Below are 19,393 nucleotides of genomic sequence, written 5' to 3'. Positions count from 1 at the left end.
TTGCGAGCGCAGCGCGGATGCCATTTTCATCACAAAACAGCACCCGTAGCGCCAAAAAATCGGGCATCATGGGGCCGGATTTCTAGCTCGTTAACTCTGTTTCTCTCTCCACAGATGCTGCCTGACCTGCTGAGTATTTCCAGCATTTCTGTTTTTATTAAATAGATATGAGGGCAGGTGACCAAAAGCTTGGTCAAAGAGGTAGACCTTGAGGAGCGACTTAAAGGAGGAGAGGTAGAGAGATGGAGAGGTTTAGGGAGGGAATTCCAAAGCTTGGGGTCTAGGCAGCTCTAGGCACGGCCGCCAATAGTGAGCGAAGGAAATTGGGGATGCGCGAGAGGCCAGAGTTGGAGGAGCGCAACTTTGAACAGCAGGGTATAAAGTTATCATCAATAGACTCTTGCAGAACTGAACTTGTTTTCAGTGAGAGTAGACATGATCCAGTTATTTCATATGTGGAGAGACATAAATAATGTATAAGCAAAGCAGGGTGTCTTGTTAGATTTTGAGCACTGAAGAATAGGACACAGGTTCAAACTCAACACATCTCAAGTGAAACTAGAGATTAAAATAATTGTGTCCCCTGAGTAGTGACAATGTGGGAGACTCCCAGCAAGAGCAATCAATGCTGTGCTCATTAACTCATTTCAAACAGTTAGGGAAATGATCTGATTGGAATCAGGATTCAAAGTTGTAGACTGAGACAATCTTCCTTAGATGCAGGGGAGGTGCCTGAGGAGTGGAAAGTGGGAAATGTGACACCATTGTTCAAGGGTGTAAGGACAATCGTATTAACTACAGGCCAGTCAGTTTAACATCAGTGGTGGGTAAAGTTTTAGAAACAATAATCAAGGAAAAAGTTAACAGGCACTTGGAGAGGTTTAAACTAATTAAGGAGAGCCAACACAGATTTGTAAAAGACAGATCATGTTTGACTAATCTAATTGAATTTTTTGATTAAGTATCAGGGAGGATTGATGAAGGGAATGCAATGGATGTTGTCCACATGGATTTTCAGAAGGCATTTGACAAAGTACCACATAGAAGGCTGGTTAACAAAATTGAGGCTCATGGAATAGGTGGGTCAGTGGCAGCTTGGATAAGGAGTTGGTTTAAGGACAGAAAACAGCGAGTTGTGGTAAATGGCTGTTTTTCAGACTGGAGGATGGTAGACAGTGGTGTTCCCCAAGGGTCAGTGCTGGGGCCACTGCTTTTTTTGATATATATAAATGACCTGTATATTGGAATACAGAGTAGAATTTCTAAATTTGCTGATGACACCAAACTTGGGGGGTGTGGCAAACAGTGATGATGATACCAATCGACTGCAACAGGACATAGAAAGGCTAGCAGAATGGGCAGATGTGGCAGATGGAATTTAATACAGAGAAGTGTGAGGTGATGCATTTTGGCAGAAGGAACAGTTTCAAAGAGTGTGCAGGGTCAGAGGGACCTGAGAGTTAATGTGCATAATACCCTGAAGGTGGCAGGACATATTGAGAGAGTGGTTAACAAAGCATATGGGATCTTGGGCTTCATAAATAGAGGTATTGAGTACAAAAGTAGAGAAGTTATGCTGAACCTTTATAAAGCGCTGGTTAGGCCATAACTGGAGTATTGCGTACAGTTCTGGTCACCACACTATAGGAAGGATGTGAAGGCCCTTGAGAGGGTGCAGAGGAGATTTACCAGAATGGTTCTGGGGATGGGGGATCTTAGCTACAAGGACAGGTTGGAGAAGCTGGATTTGTTTTCATTAGAGCAAAGGAGGTTGAGGAGTGTTTTGATAGAGGTGTACAAGATTATGATGGGTTTGGATAGGCTGGAAGGGGAAAGGTTGTTCCCACTAGTTGATGGTACAAGGACTTGGGGACACAGATTTAAGATTTTGGGCAAGAGATACAGGGGGCACGTGAGGAAAAACTTTTTTACGCAACAATTGGTGAAGACCTGGAATTCGCTGCCGACGGAAGTGATGGAAGCGGAGACACTCAATGTTTTCAAGGGGAGACTGGATAGGCACTTTTGGGAAATAAACTTGCAGGTCTATGGGGATAGAGCGGGGAATGGGACTGACTGGAATGCTGTACAGAGAGCGAGCACGGACTCGATGGGCCGAATGGCCTCCTTCTGTGCCGTTATGACTCAATACTCATTTTTCATTCCATGCTTTGGTGTGCACTTAATACAAGCCTATGTTTGCTGATGATTGCACAGTGTTCAGTTCCATTCGCAACTCCTCAGATATTGAATCAGTCAATGCACGCATGCAGCAAGAACTGGATGACATTCGGGCTTGGGCTGATAAGTGGCAAGTAACATTCGCACTGCACAAGTGCTAGGCAATGGCTATCTCCAACAAGAGACAGACTAACCATCTCCCCTTGACATACAACAGCATTGCCATCGCTGAATCCCCCAACAGCAACATCCTAGGCGTCACCATTGACAAGAAACTTAACTGGACCAGCCACATAAGGACTGTGGCTACAAGAGCAGGTTAGAGGCTGAGTTTTCTGTGGCGAGTGTCTCACCTCCTGAATCTCCAAAGTCTTTCCACCATCTACAAGGCACAAGTAAGGAGTGTGATGGAATATTCTCCACTTGCCTGGATGAGTGAAGCTCCAACAACACTCAAGAAGCTCGACATCATCCAGGACAAAGCAGCCTGCTTGATTGGCACCCCATCCACCACCTTAAACATTCACTCCCTCCACTACCGGCACACCATGGCTGCAGTGTGTACCATCTACAAGATGCACTGCAGCAACTCGCCATGGCTTCTTCGACGGTGTCTCCCAAACCCGCAACCTCTACCACCTAGAATAACAAGGGCAGTAGGCGCATGGGAACACCATCACCTCTAAGTTCCCCTCTAAGTCACACACCATCCTGAATTGGAAATATATTGCCAATCCTTCATCGTCGCTGGGTCAAAATCCTGGAACTCCCTCCCTAACAGCTCTGTGGGAGTATCTTCACCACATGGACTGCAGGGGTTCAAGAAGGCGGCTCACCACCACCTTCCCAAGGGCAATTAGGGATGGGCAATAAATGTTGGCCCTGTCAGCAATGCCCACATCCCATGAATGAATTTAAAAAATGTTACTCGCGAGATATCTATCATTGTTTGCAGCAATATAAATTTTATTTTAGTAGCACACTCACCTCTGAGTCAGAAGGTTGTGGCTTCAAGTCCCATTCCTGGGACTTGAGCACATAAATCTAGGCTGACACTTCTGTGTAGTGCTGAGGGAGGGCTGCACTGTCGGAGGTGCCGTCTTTCGGATGAGACGTTAAACCGAGGCCCCATCTGCTCTCTCAGGTGGACGTAAAAGATCCCATGGCACTATTTCGAAGAAGAGCAGGGGAGTTATCCCCGGTGTCCTAGCCAATATTTATCCCTCAGTCAACATGACAAAAAACAGATTATCTGGTCATTATCACATTGCTGTTTGTGGGAGCTTGCTGTCAGCAAATTGGCTGCCGCGTTTCCCACATTACTACAGTGACTCCACTTCAAAAGTACTTCATTGGCTGTAAAGTGCTTTGAGATGTCCAGTGGTCATGAAAGGCGCTATATAAATGCAAGTCTTTCTTTTTTTCTTTTAGAAATGGTTTTGTCATGTTGCTTCTGTCGAGGTATTATCAAATTCGTAAACAGAATCGAAGAATTTACTAGAAATAAAACAGATGAGGTTATGCTTCATCTGTTGAAAAAATTGTTGCTGAGAATGCGATTTGTTTTTGTAAAGCAACAGAAATTTACATAGATTTTTGGATAACCTCACAATAGATAAATATGTGTTTGCATTGATTTTAATTCTGCCTCAGTAACCACAGATATAAACAAACGAGAATCCAAAAATGTAATTGTCTAATAAAGTTAGTGCTTATGCTGCCTGTATCCTAACTCGCACCAAGTCCCGTTCACCCATCACCCCTGTGTTCGCTGACCTACATTGGCTCTCAGTTTGGCAACGTCTCAGTTTTAAAATTCTCATCCTCATGTTCAAATCCCTCGCCCCTCCCTATCTCTGTAACCTCCTCCAGCCCGACAACCCTCCAAGATCTCTGTACTCTCCAATTCTGGCATCTTGCGCATCCCCGATTTTAATTGCTCCACCATTGGCGGTTGTGCCTTCATCTGCTTGAGCACTAAGGAATTCCCTCCCTAAACCTCTCCGCCTCTCTCTCCTCCTTTAAGATGCTCCTTAAAGCCTACCTCTTTAACCAAGCTTTTGGTCACATGTCCTAATATCTCTTTATGTGGCCCGGTGTAAATTTTAGTCTCAGTTCGCTCCTGTGAAGCGCCTTCGGATGTTTTACTATGTTAAAGGTGGTATATAAATGCAAGTTGTTGATGTCACGAATTTGCCCTTCTTCAGCTGCTTGCTCATTAAGAACCTTCTTTTATTCCTTTCATCTCTGGAAGCTTGAGCAATGTCTATCATGATAATGATAAGCAGAGTGTGACAGGAAGGGACAGAGTGTAGACACATAAGAGTGCATCAGAAAGAGGGGTCAGAGTAGGGAAAAATGGTAAAAAGACAAAATTAAAAGCTCTATATCTGAATGCACGCAGCATTCATAACCAGATAGATGAGTTGACAGCATAAATAGAAATAAATGGTTATGATCTGATAGCCATTACAGAGACGTGGTTGCAAGGTGACCAAGGCTGGGAACTGAATATTCAGGGGTATTTGCCATTTCGTAAGGATAGGCAGAAAGGAAAAGGAGGTGGTGTAGCTCTGTTAATAAGGGATGAGATCAGTGCAGTAATGAGAAATGATATTGGCCTAGAAGATCAAGACGTAGAATCAGTTTGGGTGGAGTTAAGAAATAATAAGGGTAAAAAGTCACTGGTGGGAGTGGTCTACAGGCCCCCAAACAGTAGCCACACTGTAGGACAGAGAATAAATCAAGAAATAATAGAGGCTTGTAAGAAAGGTACGGCTATAATCCTGGGAGATTTTAATCTTCATATTAATTGGACAAAGCAAATTGGCATAGGTAGACTTGAGGAAGAGTTCTTTGAGTGTATACAAAATTCCTTAGATTCTGGAATGGTCCCAGCGGATTGGAAGGTCGCAAATGTAATAATGCTAATCAAGAAAGGAGGGAGAGAAAAAACAGGGAACTACAGGCCAGTTAGCCTGACATCAGTCGTCAGGAAAATGCTGGAATCCATTGTTAAGGAAGTGGTATCAAGTCACTTAGAAAATCATAACATGATTAGGCAGAGTCAACATGGTTTTATGAAAGGGAAATCGTGTTTGACAAATTTATTAGAGTTTTTTGAGGATGTAACTAGCAGGGTAGATAAAGGGAAACCAGTGGATGTAGTATATTTGGATTTCCAAAAGACATTCGATAAGGTGCCACATAAAAGGTTATTACACAAGATTAGGGCTCATGGGGTTGGGGATAATATAGTAGCATGGATAGAGGATTGGTTAACAGACAGAAAATGGATCTTTTTCAGGTTGGCAGGCTGTAACTTGTGGGGTGCTGCAAGGATCAGTGTTGGGGCCTCAGTTATTTACAATCTACATTAATGACCTAGATGAAGGGAATGTATGTATCCAAGTTTGCTGATGATATAAAGCTAGGTGGAACAATAAGCTGTGAGGAGAACACAAGGGGCTCAAATTTAATCAGGCCATTGAGGCGGGATTGGAGGCGTGTGGGGGGTTAAAATCGCAAAATCAGAGGGCACGAACCCATCCCGCCCCCAACCCGCCTCCATGCTCGTTTCACAGGAGGCGGGTACCCAACCTGTGCTGGGAGCCGCCTCCCCAAGGCGGGAAGGGGATTAGTGCCAATTAACTGCCTGTTAACAGGTAGTTAACAGGCAGTTTTTAGCCTAATCCCTATTTTTATCCCTGAAGTGTGGGCTTCCCGACAGCTCCAAACAACGCCAAGTTAGTGAGGCGGACCATCGGGCTGAAGGACTTGGAGGGTTCGAGATGCCCGGTGTTCAGGTGAGTGATTGGTGCATGAGTGCAGAGGTAAGTGTGTTTGGTGTGTGTAAAGTGTTTAAATAAGTTTTACTTACCTTTTCTTACTAATACAGCCTTCCTTCCTTGGGGTCTCGAGAGTCCCTCATCTCACCAGCACAGAAAGCAGAATGGCCGCGAGTTGTCAAAATCTGCAGCATTCAGCTTTCTGTTCTGGAGAGATCTCTAAATCAGCCTGAGAGGAAGAAATTAACTTAGAGTACAGATTGTCAGTGTTTGACAGCTTCAAAGAGCTGTCAAACACTGATATTTCATCTGTCAAATGCTCTTGACAGATGAAATGTCAATCTGTGACGTCACCTGTTGCCGGGTGGCCCTTAATTGGCCTGCTGAGCCCTCTGGGCGGGCTCAACAAGGTCAATCAAGTGAAAATCGAGTGGGTTGGCCACAACTCAATGGAGGCGGGACTACAACCCCAAAGGTTATAGTCCTGCCTCCTACACGCCTCCATTGATAAAATCCAGCCCAAAGAGTCTTCAAAGGGATATAGATAGACCAAGTGAGTGGGCAGTATAATGTAGGCAAATGTGAGGTTATTCACTTTGGTAGGAAGAATAGAAAAACAGAATATTTTTTAAATGGTGAGAAACTTTCAAATGTTGGTGTTCAGAGAGATTTGGGTGTCCTTGTGCAAGAAATACAGAAAGCTAGCATGCAGGTACCGCAAGCAATAAGGAAGGCAAATGGCATGTTGGCCTTTATTGCAAGGGGTTTGGAGTATAACAGTAAGGAAGTCTTGCTACAATTGTACAGGGCCTTGGTGAGACGACACCTGGAGTACTGTGCACAGTTTTGGTCTCCTTACTTGGATAAAGGGACTGAGTGTAATGTAGCCTAATTTGCTGATGATACAAAGATAGGTGGGAAAGCAAATTGTGTGGCAGATGCAAAGAATCTCCAAAGGGATATAGATAGGCTAAGTGAGTGGGCAAAAACCTGGCACATGGAGTTCAATGTGGGAAAATGCGAGGTTATCCACTTTGGTAGGAAAAATAAAAAAACAAATTATTATTTAAATGGGGCGAGATTACAAAATGCTGAGGTACAGAGGAATTTGGGTGTCCTTGTACATGAATCACAAAAAGTTAGCATGCAGGTACAACAAGTAATTAGGAAGGCAAATGGAGCATTGGCCTTTATTGCAAAGGGAATGGAGTATAAAAGTAGGGAAGTCCTGTTACAACTGTACAGGGCATTGGTGAGACCACACCTGGAGTACTGCGTACAGTTTTGGTCTCCTTATTTAAGGAAGGATATACTTGCATTGGAGGCAGTTCAGAGTAGGTTCACGAGGTTGATTCCGGAGATGAAGAGGTTATCTTATGAAGAAAGGTTGAACAGGTTGGGCCTATACTCATTGGAGTTTAGAAGAATGAGAGGGGATCTTATTGAAATATATAAGATTCTGAAGGGGCTTGACAGGGTAGATGCAGAGAGGATATTTCCCCTCGTGGGGGAATCTAGAACTAGAGGGCATAATTTCAGAATAAGGGGACACCCATTTAAATCGGAAATGAGGAGGAATTTCTTCTCTGAGGGTTGTGAATCTTTGGAATTATCTTCCCCAGAGGGCTGTGGAGGCTGGGTCATTGAATATGTTTAAGGTAGAGATAGACAGATTTTTGAACGATGAGGGAGCAAGGGTTATGGGGAGTGGGCAGGGAAGTGGAGTTGAGGCCAAGATCAGATCAGCCATGATCTTATTGAATGGAGGAGCAGGCTCGAGGGGCCAAATGACCTACTCCTGTTCCTACGTCTTATGTTCTTGTGATTCTTCTAGTGAATACTGGAGCCTTGGCCCGATGCAATTCCTGATTTGGACTCCAGCCTGCATTGTCACTCAGAGAGGCCACAGAATGGCTGATGTGGTGGGGGTTTGGGGGGAGGGGCGGGGTGGCGAAATTGTGATATTGTCACACTGTTGCAACAGTGGGTGGTCTTGTGAGGTTGAGGCTGAGGTACAGTTTTGCAGAAGAGTGACAGGAGCTTTAGTCAGCATTGTAAATCCAGCAGTGCCACACTCCCTGTGCAGTGCCTTTGTTTGACACCAGTGTGGGTTGCAGATAGGCCCATTGAAATTACTGGATTGACTCTGTGACCTGCTCTGTAGTTCTAACAAGTCTCCATACTGGGAACGCAGTAACACTGACTTTACCTAAGCAGTTAACTGTGCCGTACTTGAGGCTGCTTCATGCTGATACTGGAAAGTGTTCAATTTCCTAGCGCTAACATCCCTCACTTTGATGACTGCAGAATTTGCAAAATAAATGTTTAGTTAAAAAGAAACCTTCCAGTTTACATCATAAAATGAAAGGACTTGCAGTTATATGGCACCTTTCATGACCTCAAACCCATCATTTCCATGTCAGTACCTCAACTATGACAGCTGCATCTTTCACGCTCCCTCGCCTCCAGGGAATTTAGAGCGGAACTTAAATGAGGCTTAATTCCGTAAGATCCTAAGTCCTAAACTTCGACCCCTTCGATGGATGGGTTTACACCCTACCAAACCATCGGATTTTCGGGCCCTACCTCTTTTGTGTCAATGTGAAATACTTTAGATGTACATTGATACAAAATTGGTGATCTAACTCGGCGATCTGATTGCAAGCCACACAAAAGGCAAGAGACACTTAGACTGTGTATAACTGCACCTATGAAGCCAAATTCAGGAATTGGCTGGTGGCCACCTGACAACATGTTAAACTTAATATTGGACCTGTTTTAATGTCAGGAGAAAGCTAGTCAGCGCATTGGATTCTCTCTTAACATTTAAATTTAACCTGCATTTGGAACTTTAAACAAATATTTTGTATCTGTCTTCACAGTAGAAGACACAAAAGTATACCAAAAATAGTGGGAAACCAAGGGGCTAATGAGAGCGAGGAACTTAAAGTAATTAATATCAGTAGAGAAAAAGTACTTGAGAAACTAATGGGACTAAAAGCTGATAAATCCCCTGAACCTGATGGCCTACATCCTAGGGTTCTAAAAGAGCTAAATGTAAGAAGTCACACAACACCAGGTTATAGTCCAACAGAGGTGGCTGTAGGGATAGTGGATGCATTGGTTGTGATCTTCCAAAATTCCCTAGATTCTAGAACAGTCCCAGTGGATTGGAAGGTAGCAAATGTAACCCTGCTATTCAAGAAAGGAGGGAGAGAGAAAACGGGGAACTACAGGCCAGTTAGCCTGACATCAGTCATCGGGAAAAGGCTGGAATCCATTATTAAGGAAGTGGTATCAGGGTACAGTACTTAGAAAATCATAATCTGATTAGGCAGAGTCAACATGGTTTTATGAAATGTATATCTTGTTTGACAAATTTATTAGAATTTTTTGAGGATGTAACTAGCAGGGTAGATAAAGGGGACCCGTGGATGTAGTATATTTGGATTTCCAAAAGGCATTCGATAAGGTGCCACATTAAATGTTGTTAAGCAAGATAAGGGCACATGGGGTTAGGGGTAAGGTATTAGCATGGATAATGGATTGGTCACCAGACAGAAAACAGGGAGTAGGGATAAACGGGTCATTTTCAGATTGGCAGTCTGTAACTAGTGGGGTGCTGCAAGGATCAGTGCTCGGGCCTCAGCTATTTACAATCTATATTAATGACTTAGAAGAAGGGGCCGAGTGCAATGTATCCAAGTTTGCTGATGATACAAAGCTAGGTGGAAAAGTAAGATGCGACGAGGATGCAAAGAGCCTGAAAGGGATATAGACAGGTTTAGTGAGTGGGCAATAAGATGGCAGGAGTATAATGTGGGGAAATGTGAGGTTATTCACTTTGGTAGGAAGAATAGAAAAGCAGAATATTTTTTAAATGGTGAGAAACTATTAAATGCTGGTGTTCAGAGAGATTTGGGTGTCCTAGTATAAGAAATTCAGAGAGGTAGCATGCAGGTACAGCAAGCAATTCAGAAGGCAAAAGGCATAATAACAACAGAAAATGCTGGAAAAACTCAGCAGGCCAGGCAACATCCGTGGAGAGAAATTAAAAGTCGATGTTTCGGGTGAACCCTTTTTCAAAACTGGAAAGGAAATAAAATAGATCGAAGGCAGGGCTGCGATAGAACAAAAGAGAAGTAAAGAGACATTAAGAGGTATTCAAAACCAGACGAGATGGTAATAGGACAAGTGGAGACAAAGGACGGCTCAGATAGGTGTGAAGTGTACTGGCAGGATGAGAAACAGCTGCCATGTGGGAAAGAGAAAAAAAGGAAGGGGGGGGAAGGGAAGAGCCAAAACAAAGGGGTGGAAACAAATATAAGTAAAAAAGTAATAGGGGCCGAGGTTATGATCTGAAATTGTTGAACTCGATATTGAGTCCGGGAGGCTGCAAAGTGCCTAATCGGAAGATGAGGTGCTGTTCCTCGAGTTTACGTTGAACTTCCATGGAACAATACAAGAGGCCAAGGACGGTGAGGTCAGAGTGGGAATGGAGCGGTGAATTAAAATGACAGGCCACCGGAAGCTCAGGGTCACCCTTACGGACTGAACGGAGGTGTTCCGCAAAATGGTCACCCAATCTGCGTTTGGTCTCCCCAATGTAGAGGAGACCGCATCGTGAGCAGCGAATACAGTATACTAGATTGCAAGAAGTACAAGTAAATCGCTGTTTCACCTGGAAGGGGTGTTTGGGGCCCTGGACAGTGGGAAGGGGGGAGGTATAGGGCAGGTGTTACATCTCCTGTGCTTGCATGGGAAGGTGCCAGGCAAAGGGTAAGGGCTGTTGGGGGTGATAGAGGAGTGGACTAGGGTGTCTCGGAGGGAGCGGTCCCTACGGAATGCTGAAAGGGGAGGGGAGGGGAAGATGCGTTTGGTGGTGGGATCACTTTGGAGGAAGTGGAAATGGCGGAGGATTATCCGCTGAATGTGGAGGCTGGTGGGGTGAAAGGTGAGGACAAGGGGAACCCTATCGTGATTCTGGGAGGGAGGGGCAGGGGTGAGGGCAGAAGTGCGGGAGATAGAACAGACACGGTCGAGGGCCGTGTCAACCACGGTAGAGGGGAATCCTCGGTTGCGGAAAAAGGAAGACATGTCGGAAGCAGTGGTGTGGAAGGTGGCATCATCAGAGCAGATACAGCGGAGACGGAGAAACTGGGAGAATGGAATAGAGTCCTTACAGGAGGCGGGATGGGAGGAAGTGTAGTCCAGGTAGCTGTGGGAGTCAGTGGGCTTGTAGTGAATATTGGTCGATAATCTATCCCCAGAGATGGAGATGGAAAAGTCGAGGAAGGGAAGGGAAGAGTCAGAGATGGACCATGTGAAGGTGAGGGAAGGGTGGAAATTGAAGGCAAAGTGAATGAAATTGTCTAGTTCGGGGCGAGAGCAGGAAACGGCACCGATACAGTCATCAATGTATTGGAGAAAGAGGTGAGGGAGGGGACCTGAGTAGGACTGAAACAAAGAGTGTTCCACATATCCCATGAAAAGGCAGGCATAGCTAGGACCCATGTGGGTACCCATAGCAACACCTTTGATTTGGAGGAAATGAGTGGTGTTAAAGGAGAAGTTGTTCAATGTGAGAACAAGTTCAGCCAGGCAGAGGGTGGTGGTGGATGGGGACTGGTCGGGCCTCTGTTCAAGGAAGAAGTGGAGCGCCCTCAGGCCATCCTGGTGGGGGATGGTGGTGTAGAGGGATTGTACGTCCATGGTGAAAAGGAAGCGGTTGGGGCCAGGAAACTGGAAACTGTTAAAGTGGCGGAGGGCATCCGAAGAGTCGGGGATTGTCGGTGGGAAGAGACTGGACAAGGGGAGAAAAGATAGAGTTGAGATAGGAAGAGAAAAGTTCCGTGGGGCAAGAACAGGCTGAAACGATGGGTCTACCAGGGCAGTCCTGTTTGTGGATCTTGGGAAGGAGGTAGAAGCGGGCTGTGCGGGGTTGGGGAACTATGAGGTTGGTGGCCGCGGGGGGAAGATCTCCAGAGGAGATGAAGTCAGTGACAGTCTTGGAAACGGTGGTTTGATGTTCGGTAGTGGGGTCATGGTCCAGGTGGAGGTAGGAGGAGGTGTCGGAGAGTTGGCGTTCAGCTTCCGCTAGGTAGAGGTCAGTTCGCCAAACAACAACAGCACCACCCTTGTCAGCGGGTTTAATGACAATGTCAGGGTTGGATCTAAGAGAATGGAGTGCTGCAAGTTCAGAGGGAGGTAGGTTGGAGTGAGTGAGGGGAGCAGAGAAATGGAGACGGCCGATGTCACGGCGGCAGTTAGCGATGAAAAGATCTAGAGAGGGTAAGAGGCCAGGGGGAGGGGTCCAGGTAGAACGGGAATTCTGCAAGCGGGAGAAAGGGTCAGTCATGCATATCTGCAATATTTTGCTATCGAAGGCAAAAGGCATGTTGGCCTTTATTGCAAGAGGGGTTGGAGTACAAGAGTAAGGAAGTCTTGCTACAATTGTACAGGACTCTGGTGAGACCACACCCGCAGTACTGTGCACAGTTTTGGTCTCCTCCTTTAAGGAAGATATACTTGCCTTAGAGGCGGTGCAATGAAGGTTCACTAGATTGATCCCTGGGATGAGAGGGTTGTCCTATGAGGAGAGATTGAGTAGTTTGGGCCTATACTCTCTGGAGTTTAGAAGAATGAGATCTCATTGAAACATATAAGATTCTGAGGGGGATTGACAAGGTAGATGCTGAGAGATTGTTTCCCCTGCCTGGAGTGTCTAAAACTAGGGGGCATAGTCTCAGGATAAGGGGCCGGCCTTTTAAGACTGAGATGAGAAGGAATTTATTCACTCAGAGGGTTGTGAATCTTTGGAATTCTCTGCCCCAAATGGCTGTGGATGCTCAGTCATTGAGTATATTCAAGGCTGAGATAGATAGATTTTTGGACTCCAGAGGAATTAAGGGATATGGCGATAGGGCAGGAAAGTGGAGTTGAGGTCAAAGATCAGCCATGATCTTACTGAATGGTGGAGCAGGCTCGAGGGGCCATATGGCCTACTCCTGCTCCTAATTCTTATGTACTTATGAAGTAATTGTAACTAGATCAGAGCTGGCAGTGTAGGTAAAATAAAGAAAGGACTCGCATTTTTATAGCACATTTCACAACCTCAGGATGTCCCAATGCACTTTACAGCCAATGAAGTACTTGTTGAAGTGTAGTCACTGTTGTAATGTAGGAAACGTGGCAGCCAATTTGTGGACAGCAAGCTCCCACAAACAGCAATGTGATGATGACCAGTTAATCTGTTTTAGTGATGTTGGTTAAGGATGAAGGTTTCCTCTGTCTTGTTAGCTGTAAGGATCCTTTGTGAATGAATTTGGGCAGCTCACACCTCAAAACTGTCCTTAATTCTGCCCCGAGATTGACAATCGTAATTAGAAAGACAACAATTTATTTTTTAAATTCGTGATGTAGGGTCACTTCAGAGGTGGTAACAGCCAACCACATGTTGTGGGACTGGAGTCCTGTGTGGGCCAGGCCAGGTGGGTGGTAAGCTCCATTCGCTTAAAGGGCCAATCTAACACCTTCTCATAGTCCATTGTCTGGGCTAGCCCACAAATTCAAATTCATAATTTACAATTAGACCTGATGACCTCAGGTCTGTTAGTCGATTACCATAATCATTAGCTACCCCACCCTTGAAATGGCTAGTGCAGAATATTTAAAATGTCGTAACAGTGCAATAAGGGTTGTTTAGCTGAGGTTGGGCCTGAGGCACTTTGTTGGCTTAAAGAGCTCTACTCTGCAACCAACCAGACATTGTCATTAAACTTGCTGACAAGGGCGGCACTGTTCTTGTTTGGAAAACAGACCTCTACCTTGCGGGGGTTGTACGCCAACTCTCCGACACCTCCTCCTACCTCCCCTGGACCACGACCCCACCACCAAACATCAAGTTATCGTTTCCCAGACTGTCACTGACCTTATCTCCTCTGGAGATTTCCCCCCTCGGTCTTCAACCTAATAGTCCCCCAACCCAGCACGGCCTGCTTCTAAATCCTTCCCCAGATCCACAAACAGGACTGCCCGGGTAGACACATCGTTTCAGCCTGTTCTTGCCCCATGGAACTGATTTATTTCTATCCCAAGCTCTTCCCACCTATGCACATGACTCTTCTGACGCTCTCCGCCACTTGAACAGATTTCAGTTTCCTGGCCCTAACCGTCTCCTTTTCACCCTGAATGTCCAGTCCCTCTACACCTCCATCCCCCACCAGGATGACCTGAGGTCACTCCACTTCTTCCTTGAATGGACGCCCAACCAGTATTCATCCACCACCACCCTCCTCTGCCTGGCTGAACTTACTCTTACCTCAAATGCCTTTGACTCCTCTCACTTCATCCAAATAAAAGATGTTGCTATGGGAACCCACATGATCCTAGCTATTTCTTTGTTTCAGTCCTACTCAGGTCCCCTCTCCCACCTCTTTTTCTGGTACATTGATGACTGTATCGGTGCCATTTCCTGCTCTTGCCCCCGAACTGGAAAATGTCATCAACTTTGCTTCAAATTTCCATCCCTCCCTCGCTTTCACATAGTTCATCTCTGACTCTTCCCTTCCCTTCCCTTCCTCAACTTCTCTGTCTCCATTTCTGAGGATAAGCTGTCAACCAAACTATTATAAGCCCACTGACTCTCACAGCCACCTTCATTACACTTCATCCCACTCCCGCTTCCTGTAAGGACTCTATTCCATTCTCCCAGTTTCTGCATCTCCATCGCATCTGTTCTGACGATGCCACCTTCCATACCAGTGCTTCCTTTTTCCTCAAACGAGATTCCCCTCCACCGTGGTTGACAGGGCCCTCAACCGTGTCCGTTCCATTTACCACACTTCTGCTCTCACCCCTTCCCCTCCCTCCCAAAACCACGATAGGTTTCCCCTTGTCCTCATCTTTCACCTCACCAGCCTTCACATTCAACAGATCATCCTCCATCATTTCCGCCACTTCCAGCGTGTTGCCATCACCAAACACATCTTCCCCTCACCTCCCCTTTCAGCATTCTGAAGGAAATGTTCCCTCTGCGACACCCACTCTTCCGTCACCCATTCCCACAGCACCTTCCTAGTACTAACAATAAGAACATGAACATTTTACAGTTTTTTGGCCAATAGACTTGATTAGTCCACATCATAAATAATGCTCCTGCCATAGTAATTGCAGGTGATGAGGCCCAATTCATGATGCACCAAGAATGGAAATGCCACTGGCTATAGCAGCAAGTACCTTTTATTGCTGGATGACAACCTGTTACAGTGATGGCAATGCAGAGAGTAAGGACTGGGGTACCTGGTTTGCTGTTAGGTTCAAATAACCCTCCATGATTTAGAAAAATGAAAAAACTTGCATTCATGTAGTGCCTTTCACAACCTCGGGACAGCCAATTAAGTACTTATTAAGTATTGTCGCTGTTGTAATGTAGGAAACACAGCAGTCAATTTGCCCAATGCAAGGTCCTAATATGATAAGGACCAATGATGTTGGTTGAGGGATAAATATTGGCCAAGAGAGGAGGATAACTTCCTTGCTCTTCTTCGAAATAGGAACATAGGAACATAGGAACAGGAGTTGCCATTCAGCCCCTTGAGCCTGCTCTGCCATTCAGAGATCATGGCTGACCTGCGACCTAGCTCCCTTAAAACCTTTGGTTAACAGAAAGCTATCAATCTCAGATTTAAAATTAACAATTGATCCAGCATCAATTGCCATTTGTGGCAGAGAGTTCCAAACTTCTACCATCCTTTGTGTGTAAAAGTGTTTCTTAATTTCACTTCTGAAAGGTCTGGCTCTAATTTTTAGACCATGCCCGCTTGTCCTAGAATCCCCAACCAGTGGAAATAGTTTCTCTCTATCTACCCTATCTCTTCCCCTTAATATCTAGAAATAGTGCAATGGGATCTTTTACATCCACCTGAAAGAGCAGACGGGACCTCGGTTTAACTTCTCATCCAAAAGATGGCACCTCCAACAGTGCAGCACTCCCTCAGTACTGCACTAAATTGTCAGCCTGGATTAAGTCTTATGGAATGGCCTTGAACCCAAGATCTTCTAAGTCAGAGGCGTGAGTTTTACGAACTGAGCCAGGGCTGACACCTTACTTAGATGTCTGTTAGTCAGTAACGGGAACTCATTTGTCCCGGAGGTTTTCTATTTATGTTGCTTTGGAAGCGAGACAGCTGACTGAAGCATTTTTTGCAATAAAAGAAATGGGAAAAGCTGTACCTTGTCCATGACCGAGCGGGCAAGTGTCACCGGATTAGAAATGTTCTTAACACAGGAGATTGCTCCGGAGGCAAGTGTTTTACCGTCCATAATGATTGCGTCAAGCTCAACATCACCATCAGCATTCAGCACAGCACCGTGACCTAGAGGAAAGCATTCAATTTGTTAAAAGGTCAAACCTGCTTAGCCTCAAGCTTCGGGAATTGAAGCTGAGAAAACAATTCCATCGCTGTTTATAAGCGGTCCTCTGACAGCCTGTGTCCTTACCACCCTAAAGAGAGAAGTTTTCATTTGATGCTCTCAATCCTTTAAGTAAATATATTGCCGGCAGCCACAGCACAAAATAAGTGATTTTTGGTTTTTATTATTGTCTTACATTTTTCTTCTTGTTTAATGCAAAACTCGTGGACATATATCACTAAGCATGCTAGTTATTGCATGATTCAAACAATATTGACTAGCGGTTTGACAGTCAGTGTGACCTCTTTAAACTCACTGTCAGGGTGCGGGGGGGGTGGGGGGGTTACATTTAACCATTCTGAGTACAATTTTTTAAATAAAAGCTACAAGGCTTTGTTTTATAACTCAATAGCCATGACATATCCACTTCACTATATTTCCTGACTACATTGAGAGATCCCACAAATCAACAGCACTATTGAGCTTTACGGCGCAATGTGGCATCAAATTAATCTATATAGCATCAATAAATCATGCTGTCTTTATTCTCCGCTTCTTTTTGAAGCATGTTCAATCAATTTGGCCCTCTGCTGTGCTTGAGACAGCATCAAATGTTTTATCTGGTGTCTCTCGGTCCACTAACCGTTCCAGAATCGTAACATCAATATTATTAATCAATTTGAACTTTAAAGCTCCCTCTTTTAATTCTGCTCTTAGAACAGAATGTTTCACCTCTACTTAAATCAATTGCGACCTAACCCCTAAATATGAGATATAATTGCTACTGAAAGGCAAATCCCAATCAGTTGAAAGAGATGTGGTTGTATTCGGGTGCTTCAAGAGGTGCCTAGAAAATGAACACTGTCTGATATATGGCTGCGAAACTAAACTCAATCGCAATAATCACCCTTTACACTAGTACTTAGATCTATTATCTATTTGGTACAATATTTACTGAATCAACAATTTGTTGTCATCAATTTGAAATGAAGTCTCAAACAACCACTTCAGGAGGACAACTCTCCATAATCATCACCAACGCATCAAGAACCCGTGACAATCTGCTCTACAAACCATTTAGATCAATATGCATTTTTTATCCAGTCACAAATATAACAACTTGCATTTATATAGCACCTTTAGCACAGTGAAACGTCCCAGGAGTGATATCAGCCAAAAATTGACTCCGAGCCAAAGAAGGAGATATTAGGGCAGGTGATCAAACGCTTGGTTAAAGAGCTAGGGCTAAAAAATCAATTGCATAATGCCCAGTGTAGTCTTTGAACCACCAAGACCAAAACACCAAAGGGTGGCTACTGGGCGACAAGGGCTATCCGCTGCCCATCTGGCTCAGACTCCGCTCCGCAAACCAACCACACATGGGCAGCATGCGTACAATGAGAGCCATGCTGCCACAGGGAATCTGATAGAGCACACCACTGGTGTCCTTAAACAATTCTTCCACTGCCTGGACTGCTCTGGAGGAGTCCTGCAGAATGCATCTCAAGAATCATCATGGTCTGCTGCATGGTACACAATCTTGCCACCATGAGGGCATAGCTCTTGCTGCCAGGCATACGGCAGCCACCTGAGGAGGAAGAGGAGGAGGAAAAGGAGGAGAAGGAAGAAGAGGCGGAATCGGAAGGGAGGAGGCAACCCAGACAGCCCCTTTCTTCCCGGGCTCTCTGTGACCGACTCATCCGACAGTAGTACGAGTGAAACCAACCTCAATTCCCCATTCAACAATAGTCCCACCCCTTACCTTCTCTTTATTACTGACTATCACAGTGACCTCTTGGCCACAATGCTGAAATAAAAGCCACCACAAAAGAAACATTCCAATCCAACTTTATCCATCAATCCCTCCAATATCAAATCAAATTAAATCAAATCAAATCAACTTTTATTGTCATTGTTAGTGCACAAGTGCAGTACAACGAAATGTAGGCTTGCGGCTCCCGAGAGTGTACAATTTGGATTAGGACACTTAAACATTCAACATACATTTATACATTTGGCTTGCAGTATATTAGCATGAATATGACCATAATAAAGTGCATTGGCAGATGTGCAGGCTTTAGTGTTTATTTGTGGAGTTCAGTAGGATGACAGCTCTGGGAAAGAAGCTGTTCCTAAATCTGGTCGTACGGGTGCGAATGCATCTGTAGCGTCTTCCAGATGGTAGGAGGGCGAACAGACTGTGGCTGGGGTGGGTAGGGTCTTTGATGATGGTCCGTGCCCTCCATAGGCAGCGTTTCTGATATATATGCTCTATGGTCGGTAGCCGGGTGCCGGTAATGCGTTGGGCAGTTTTGACTACCCGCTGCAGGGCTTTCCGGTCATGGGAGCTACAGCTGCCATATCATACCGTGATACAGTTTGTCAGGATGCTCTCTATAGTGCAGCGGTAGAAGTTAGAGAGGATCAGGGGTGACAGATTACATCCCTTCAGCCTCCTCAAGAAATATAGGCGCTGCTGGGCCTTCTTCACCAGAGAGGAGGTGTTGAGGGACCAGGAGAGGTCTTCCGTGATGTGGACTCCGAGGAACTTAAAGCTGGCCACCCTTTCCACCTCCGCCCCATTGATGTGGATGGGGGTGTGACTTCCGCCTTTGGACTTCCTGAAGTCCACGATTATTTCCTTTGTTTTCTTGGTGTTAAGGGCCAGGTTGTTGTCGGCGCACCACTTCACGAGATGCTGGACCTCCTCCCTGTAGGCTGACTCATCGTTGTTGGTGATCTGGCCTACTACCGTGGTATCATCTGCAAACTTGATGATGGTGTTGGAACCATTAACAGCCACACAGTCGTGGGTGAAGAGGGAGTAGAGGAGGGGGCTCAGCAAACATCCTTGTGGGGCCCCCGTGTTCAGGGTCGGTGGGGGGGGAGGTGTGGTTACCTAATTTGACAGACTGTGGTCTGTTTGTTAGGAAGTCCAGGGTCCAGTTGCAGAGGGAAGTGTTCAGGCCGAGAGTTTGGAGTTTGGTGGCCAGCTTGTTGGGGATGATAGT

The 19,393-nt window shown here is 45.3% G+C and overlaps 1 protein-coding gene across 1 annotated transcript in view; it reads right to left on the bottom strand.

Moving 5' to 3' along the window:
- The window catches only part of LOC147112354 (isoaspartyl peptidase/L-asparaginase), a 594,372-nt gene extending 578,031 nt beyond the window's left edge, over window positions 1–16,341 (bottom strand). Inside the window, exon 1 of the mRNA XM_085996534.1 lies at window positions 16,203–16,341. Within this exon, the coding sequence (XP_085852660.1) occupies window positions 16,203–16,292 (90 nt within the window). The 5' untranslated portion in view covers window positions 16,293–16,341. The remainder of the gene's footprint in view (window positions 1–16,202) is intronic.
- Window positions 16,342–19,393: the final 3,052 nt, after the last annotated feature.

The sequence above is a fragment of the Somniosus microcephalus genome, chromosome 9, assembly GCF_052327205.1.
Source record: "Somniosus microcephalus isolate GS21.2 chromosome 9, FLI_Smic_1.0, whole genome shotgun sequence".
Taxonomy (NCBI): Eukaryota; Metazoa; Chordata; class Chondrichthyes; order Squaliformes; family Somniosidae; genus Somniosus; species Somniosus microcephalus.
This window is presented reverse-complemented; position numbering and strand designations above follow the sequence as displayed.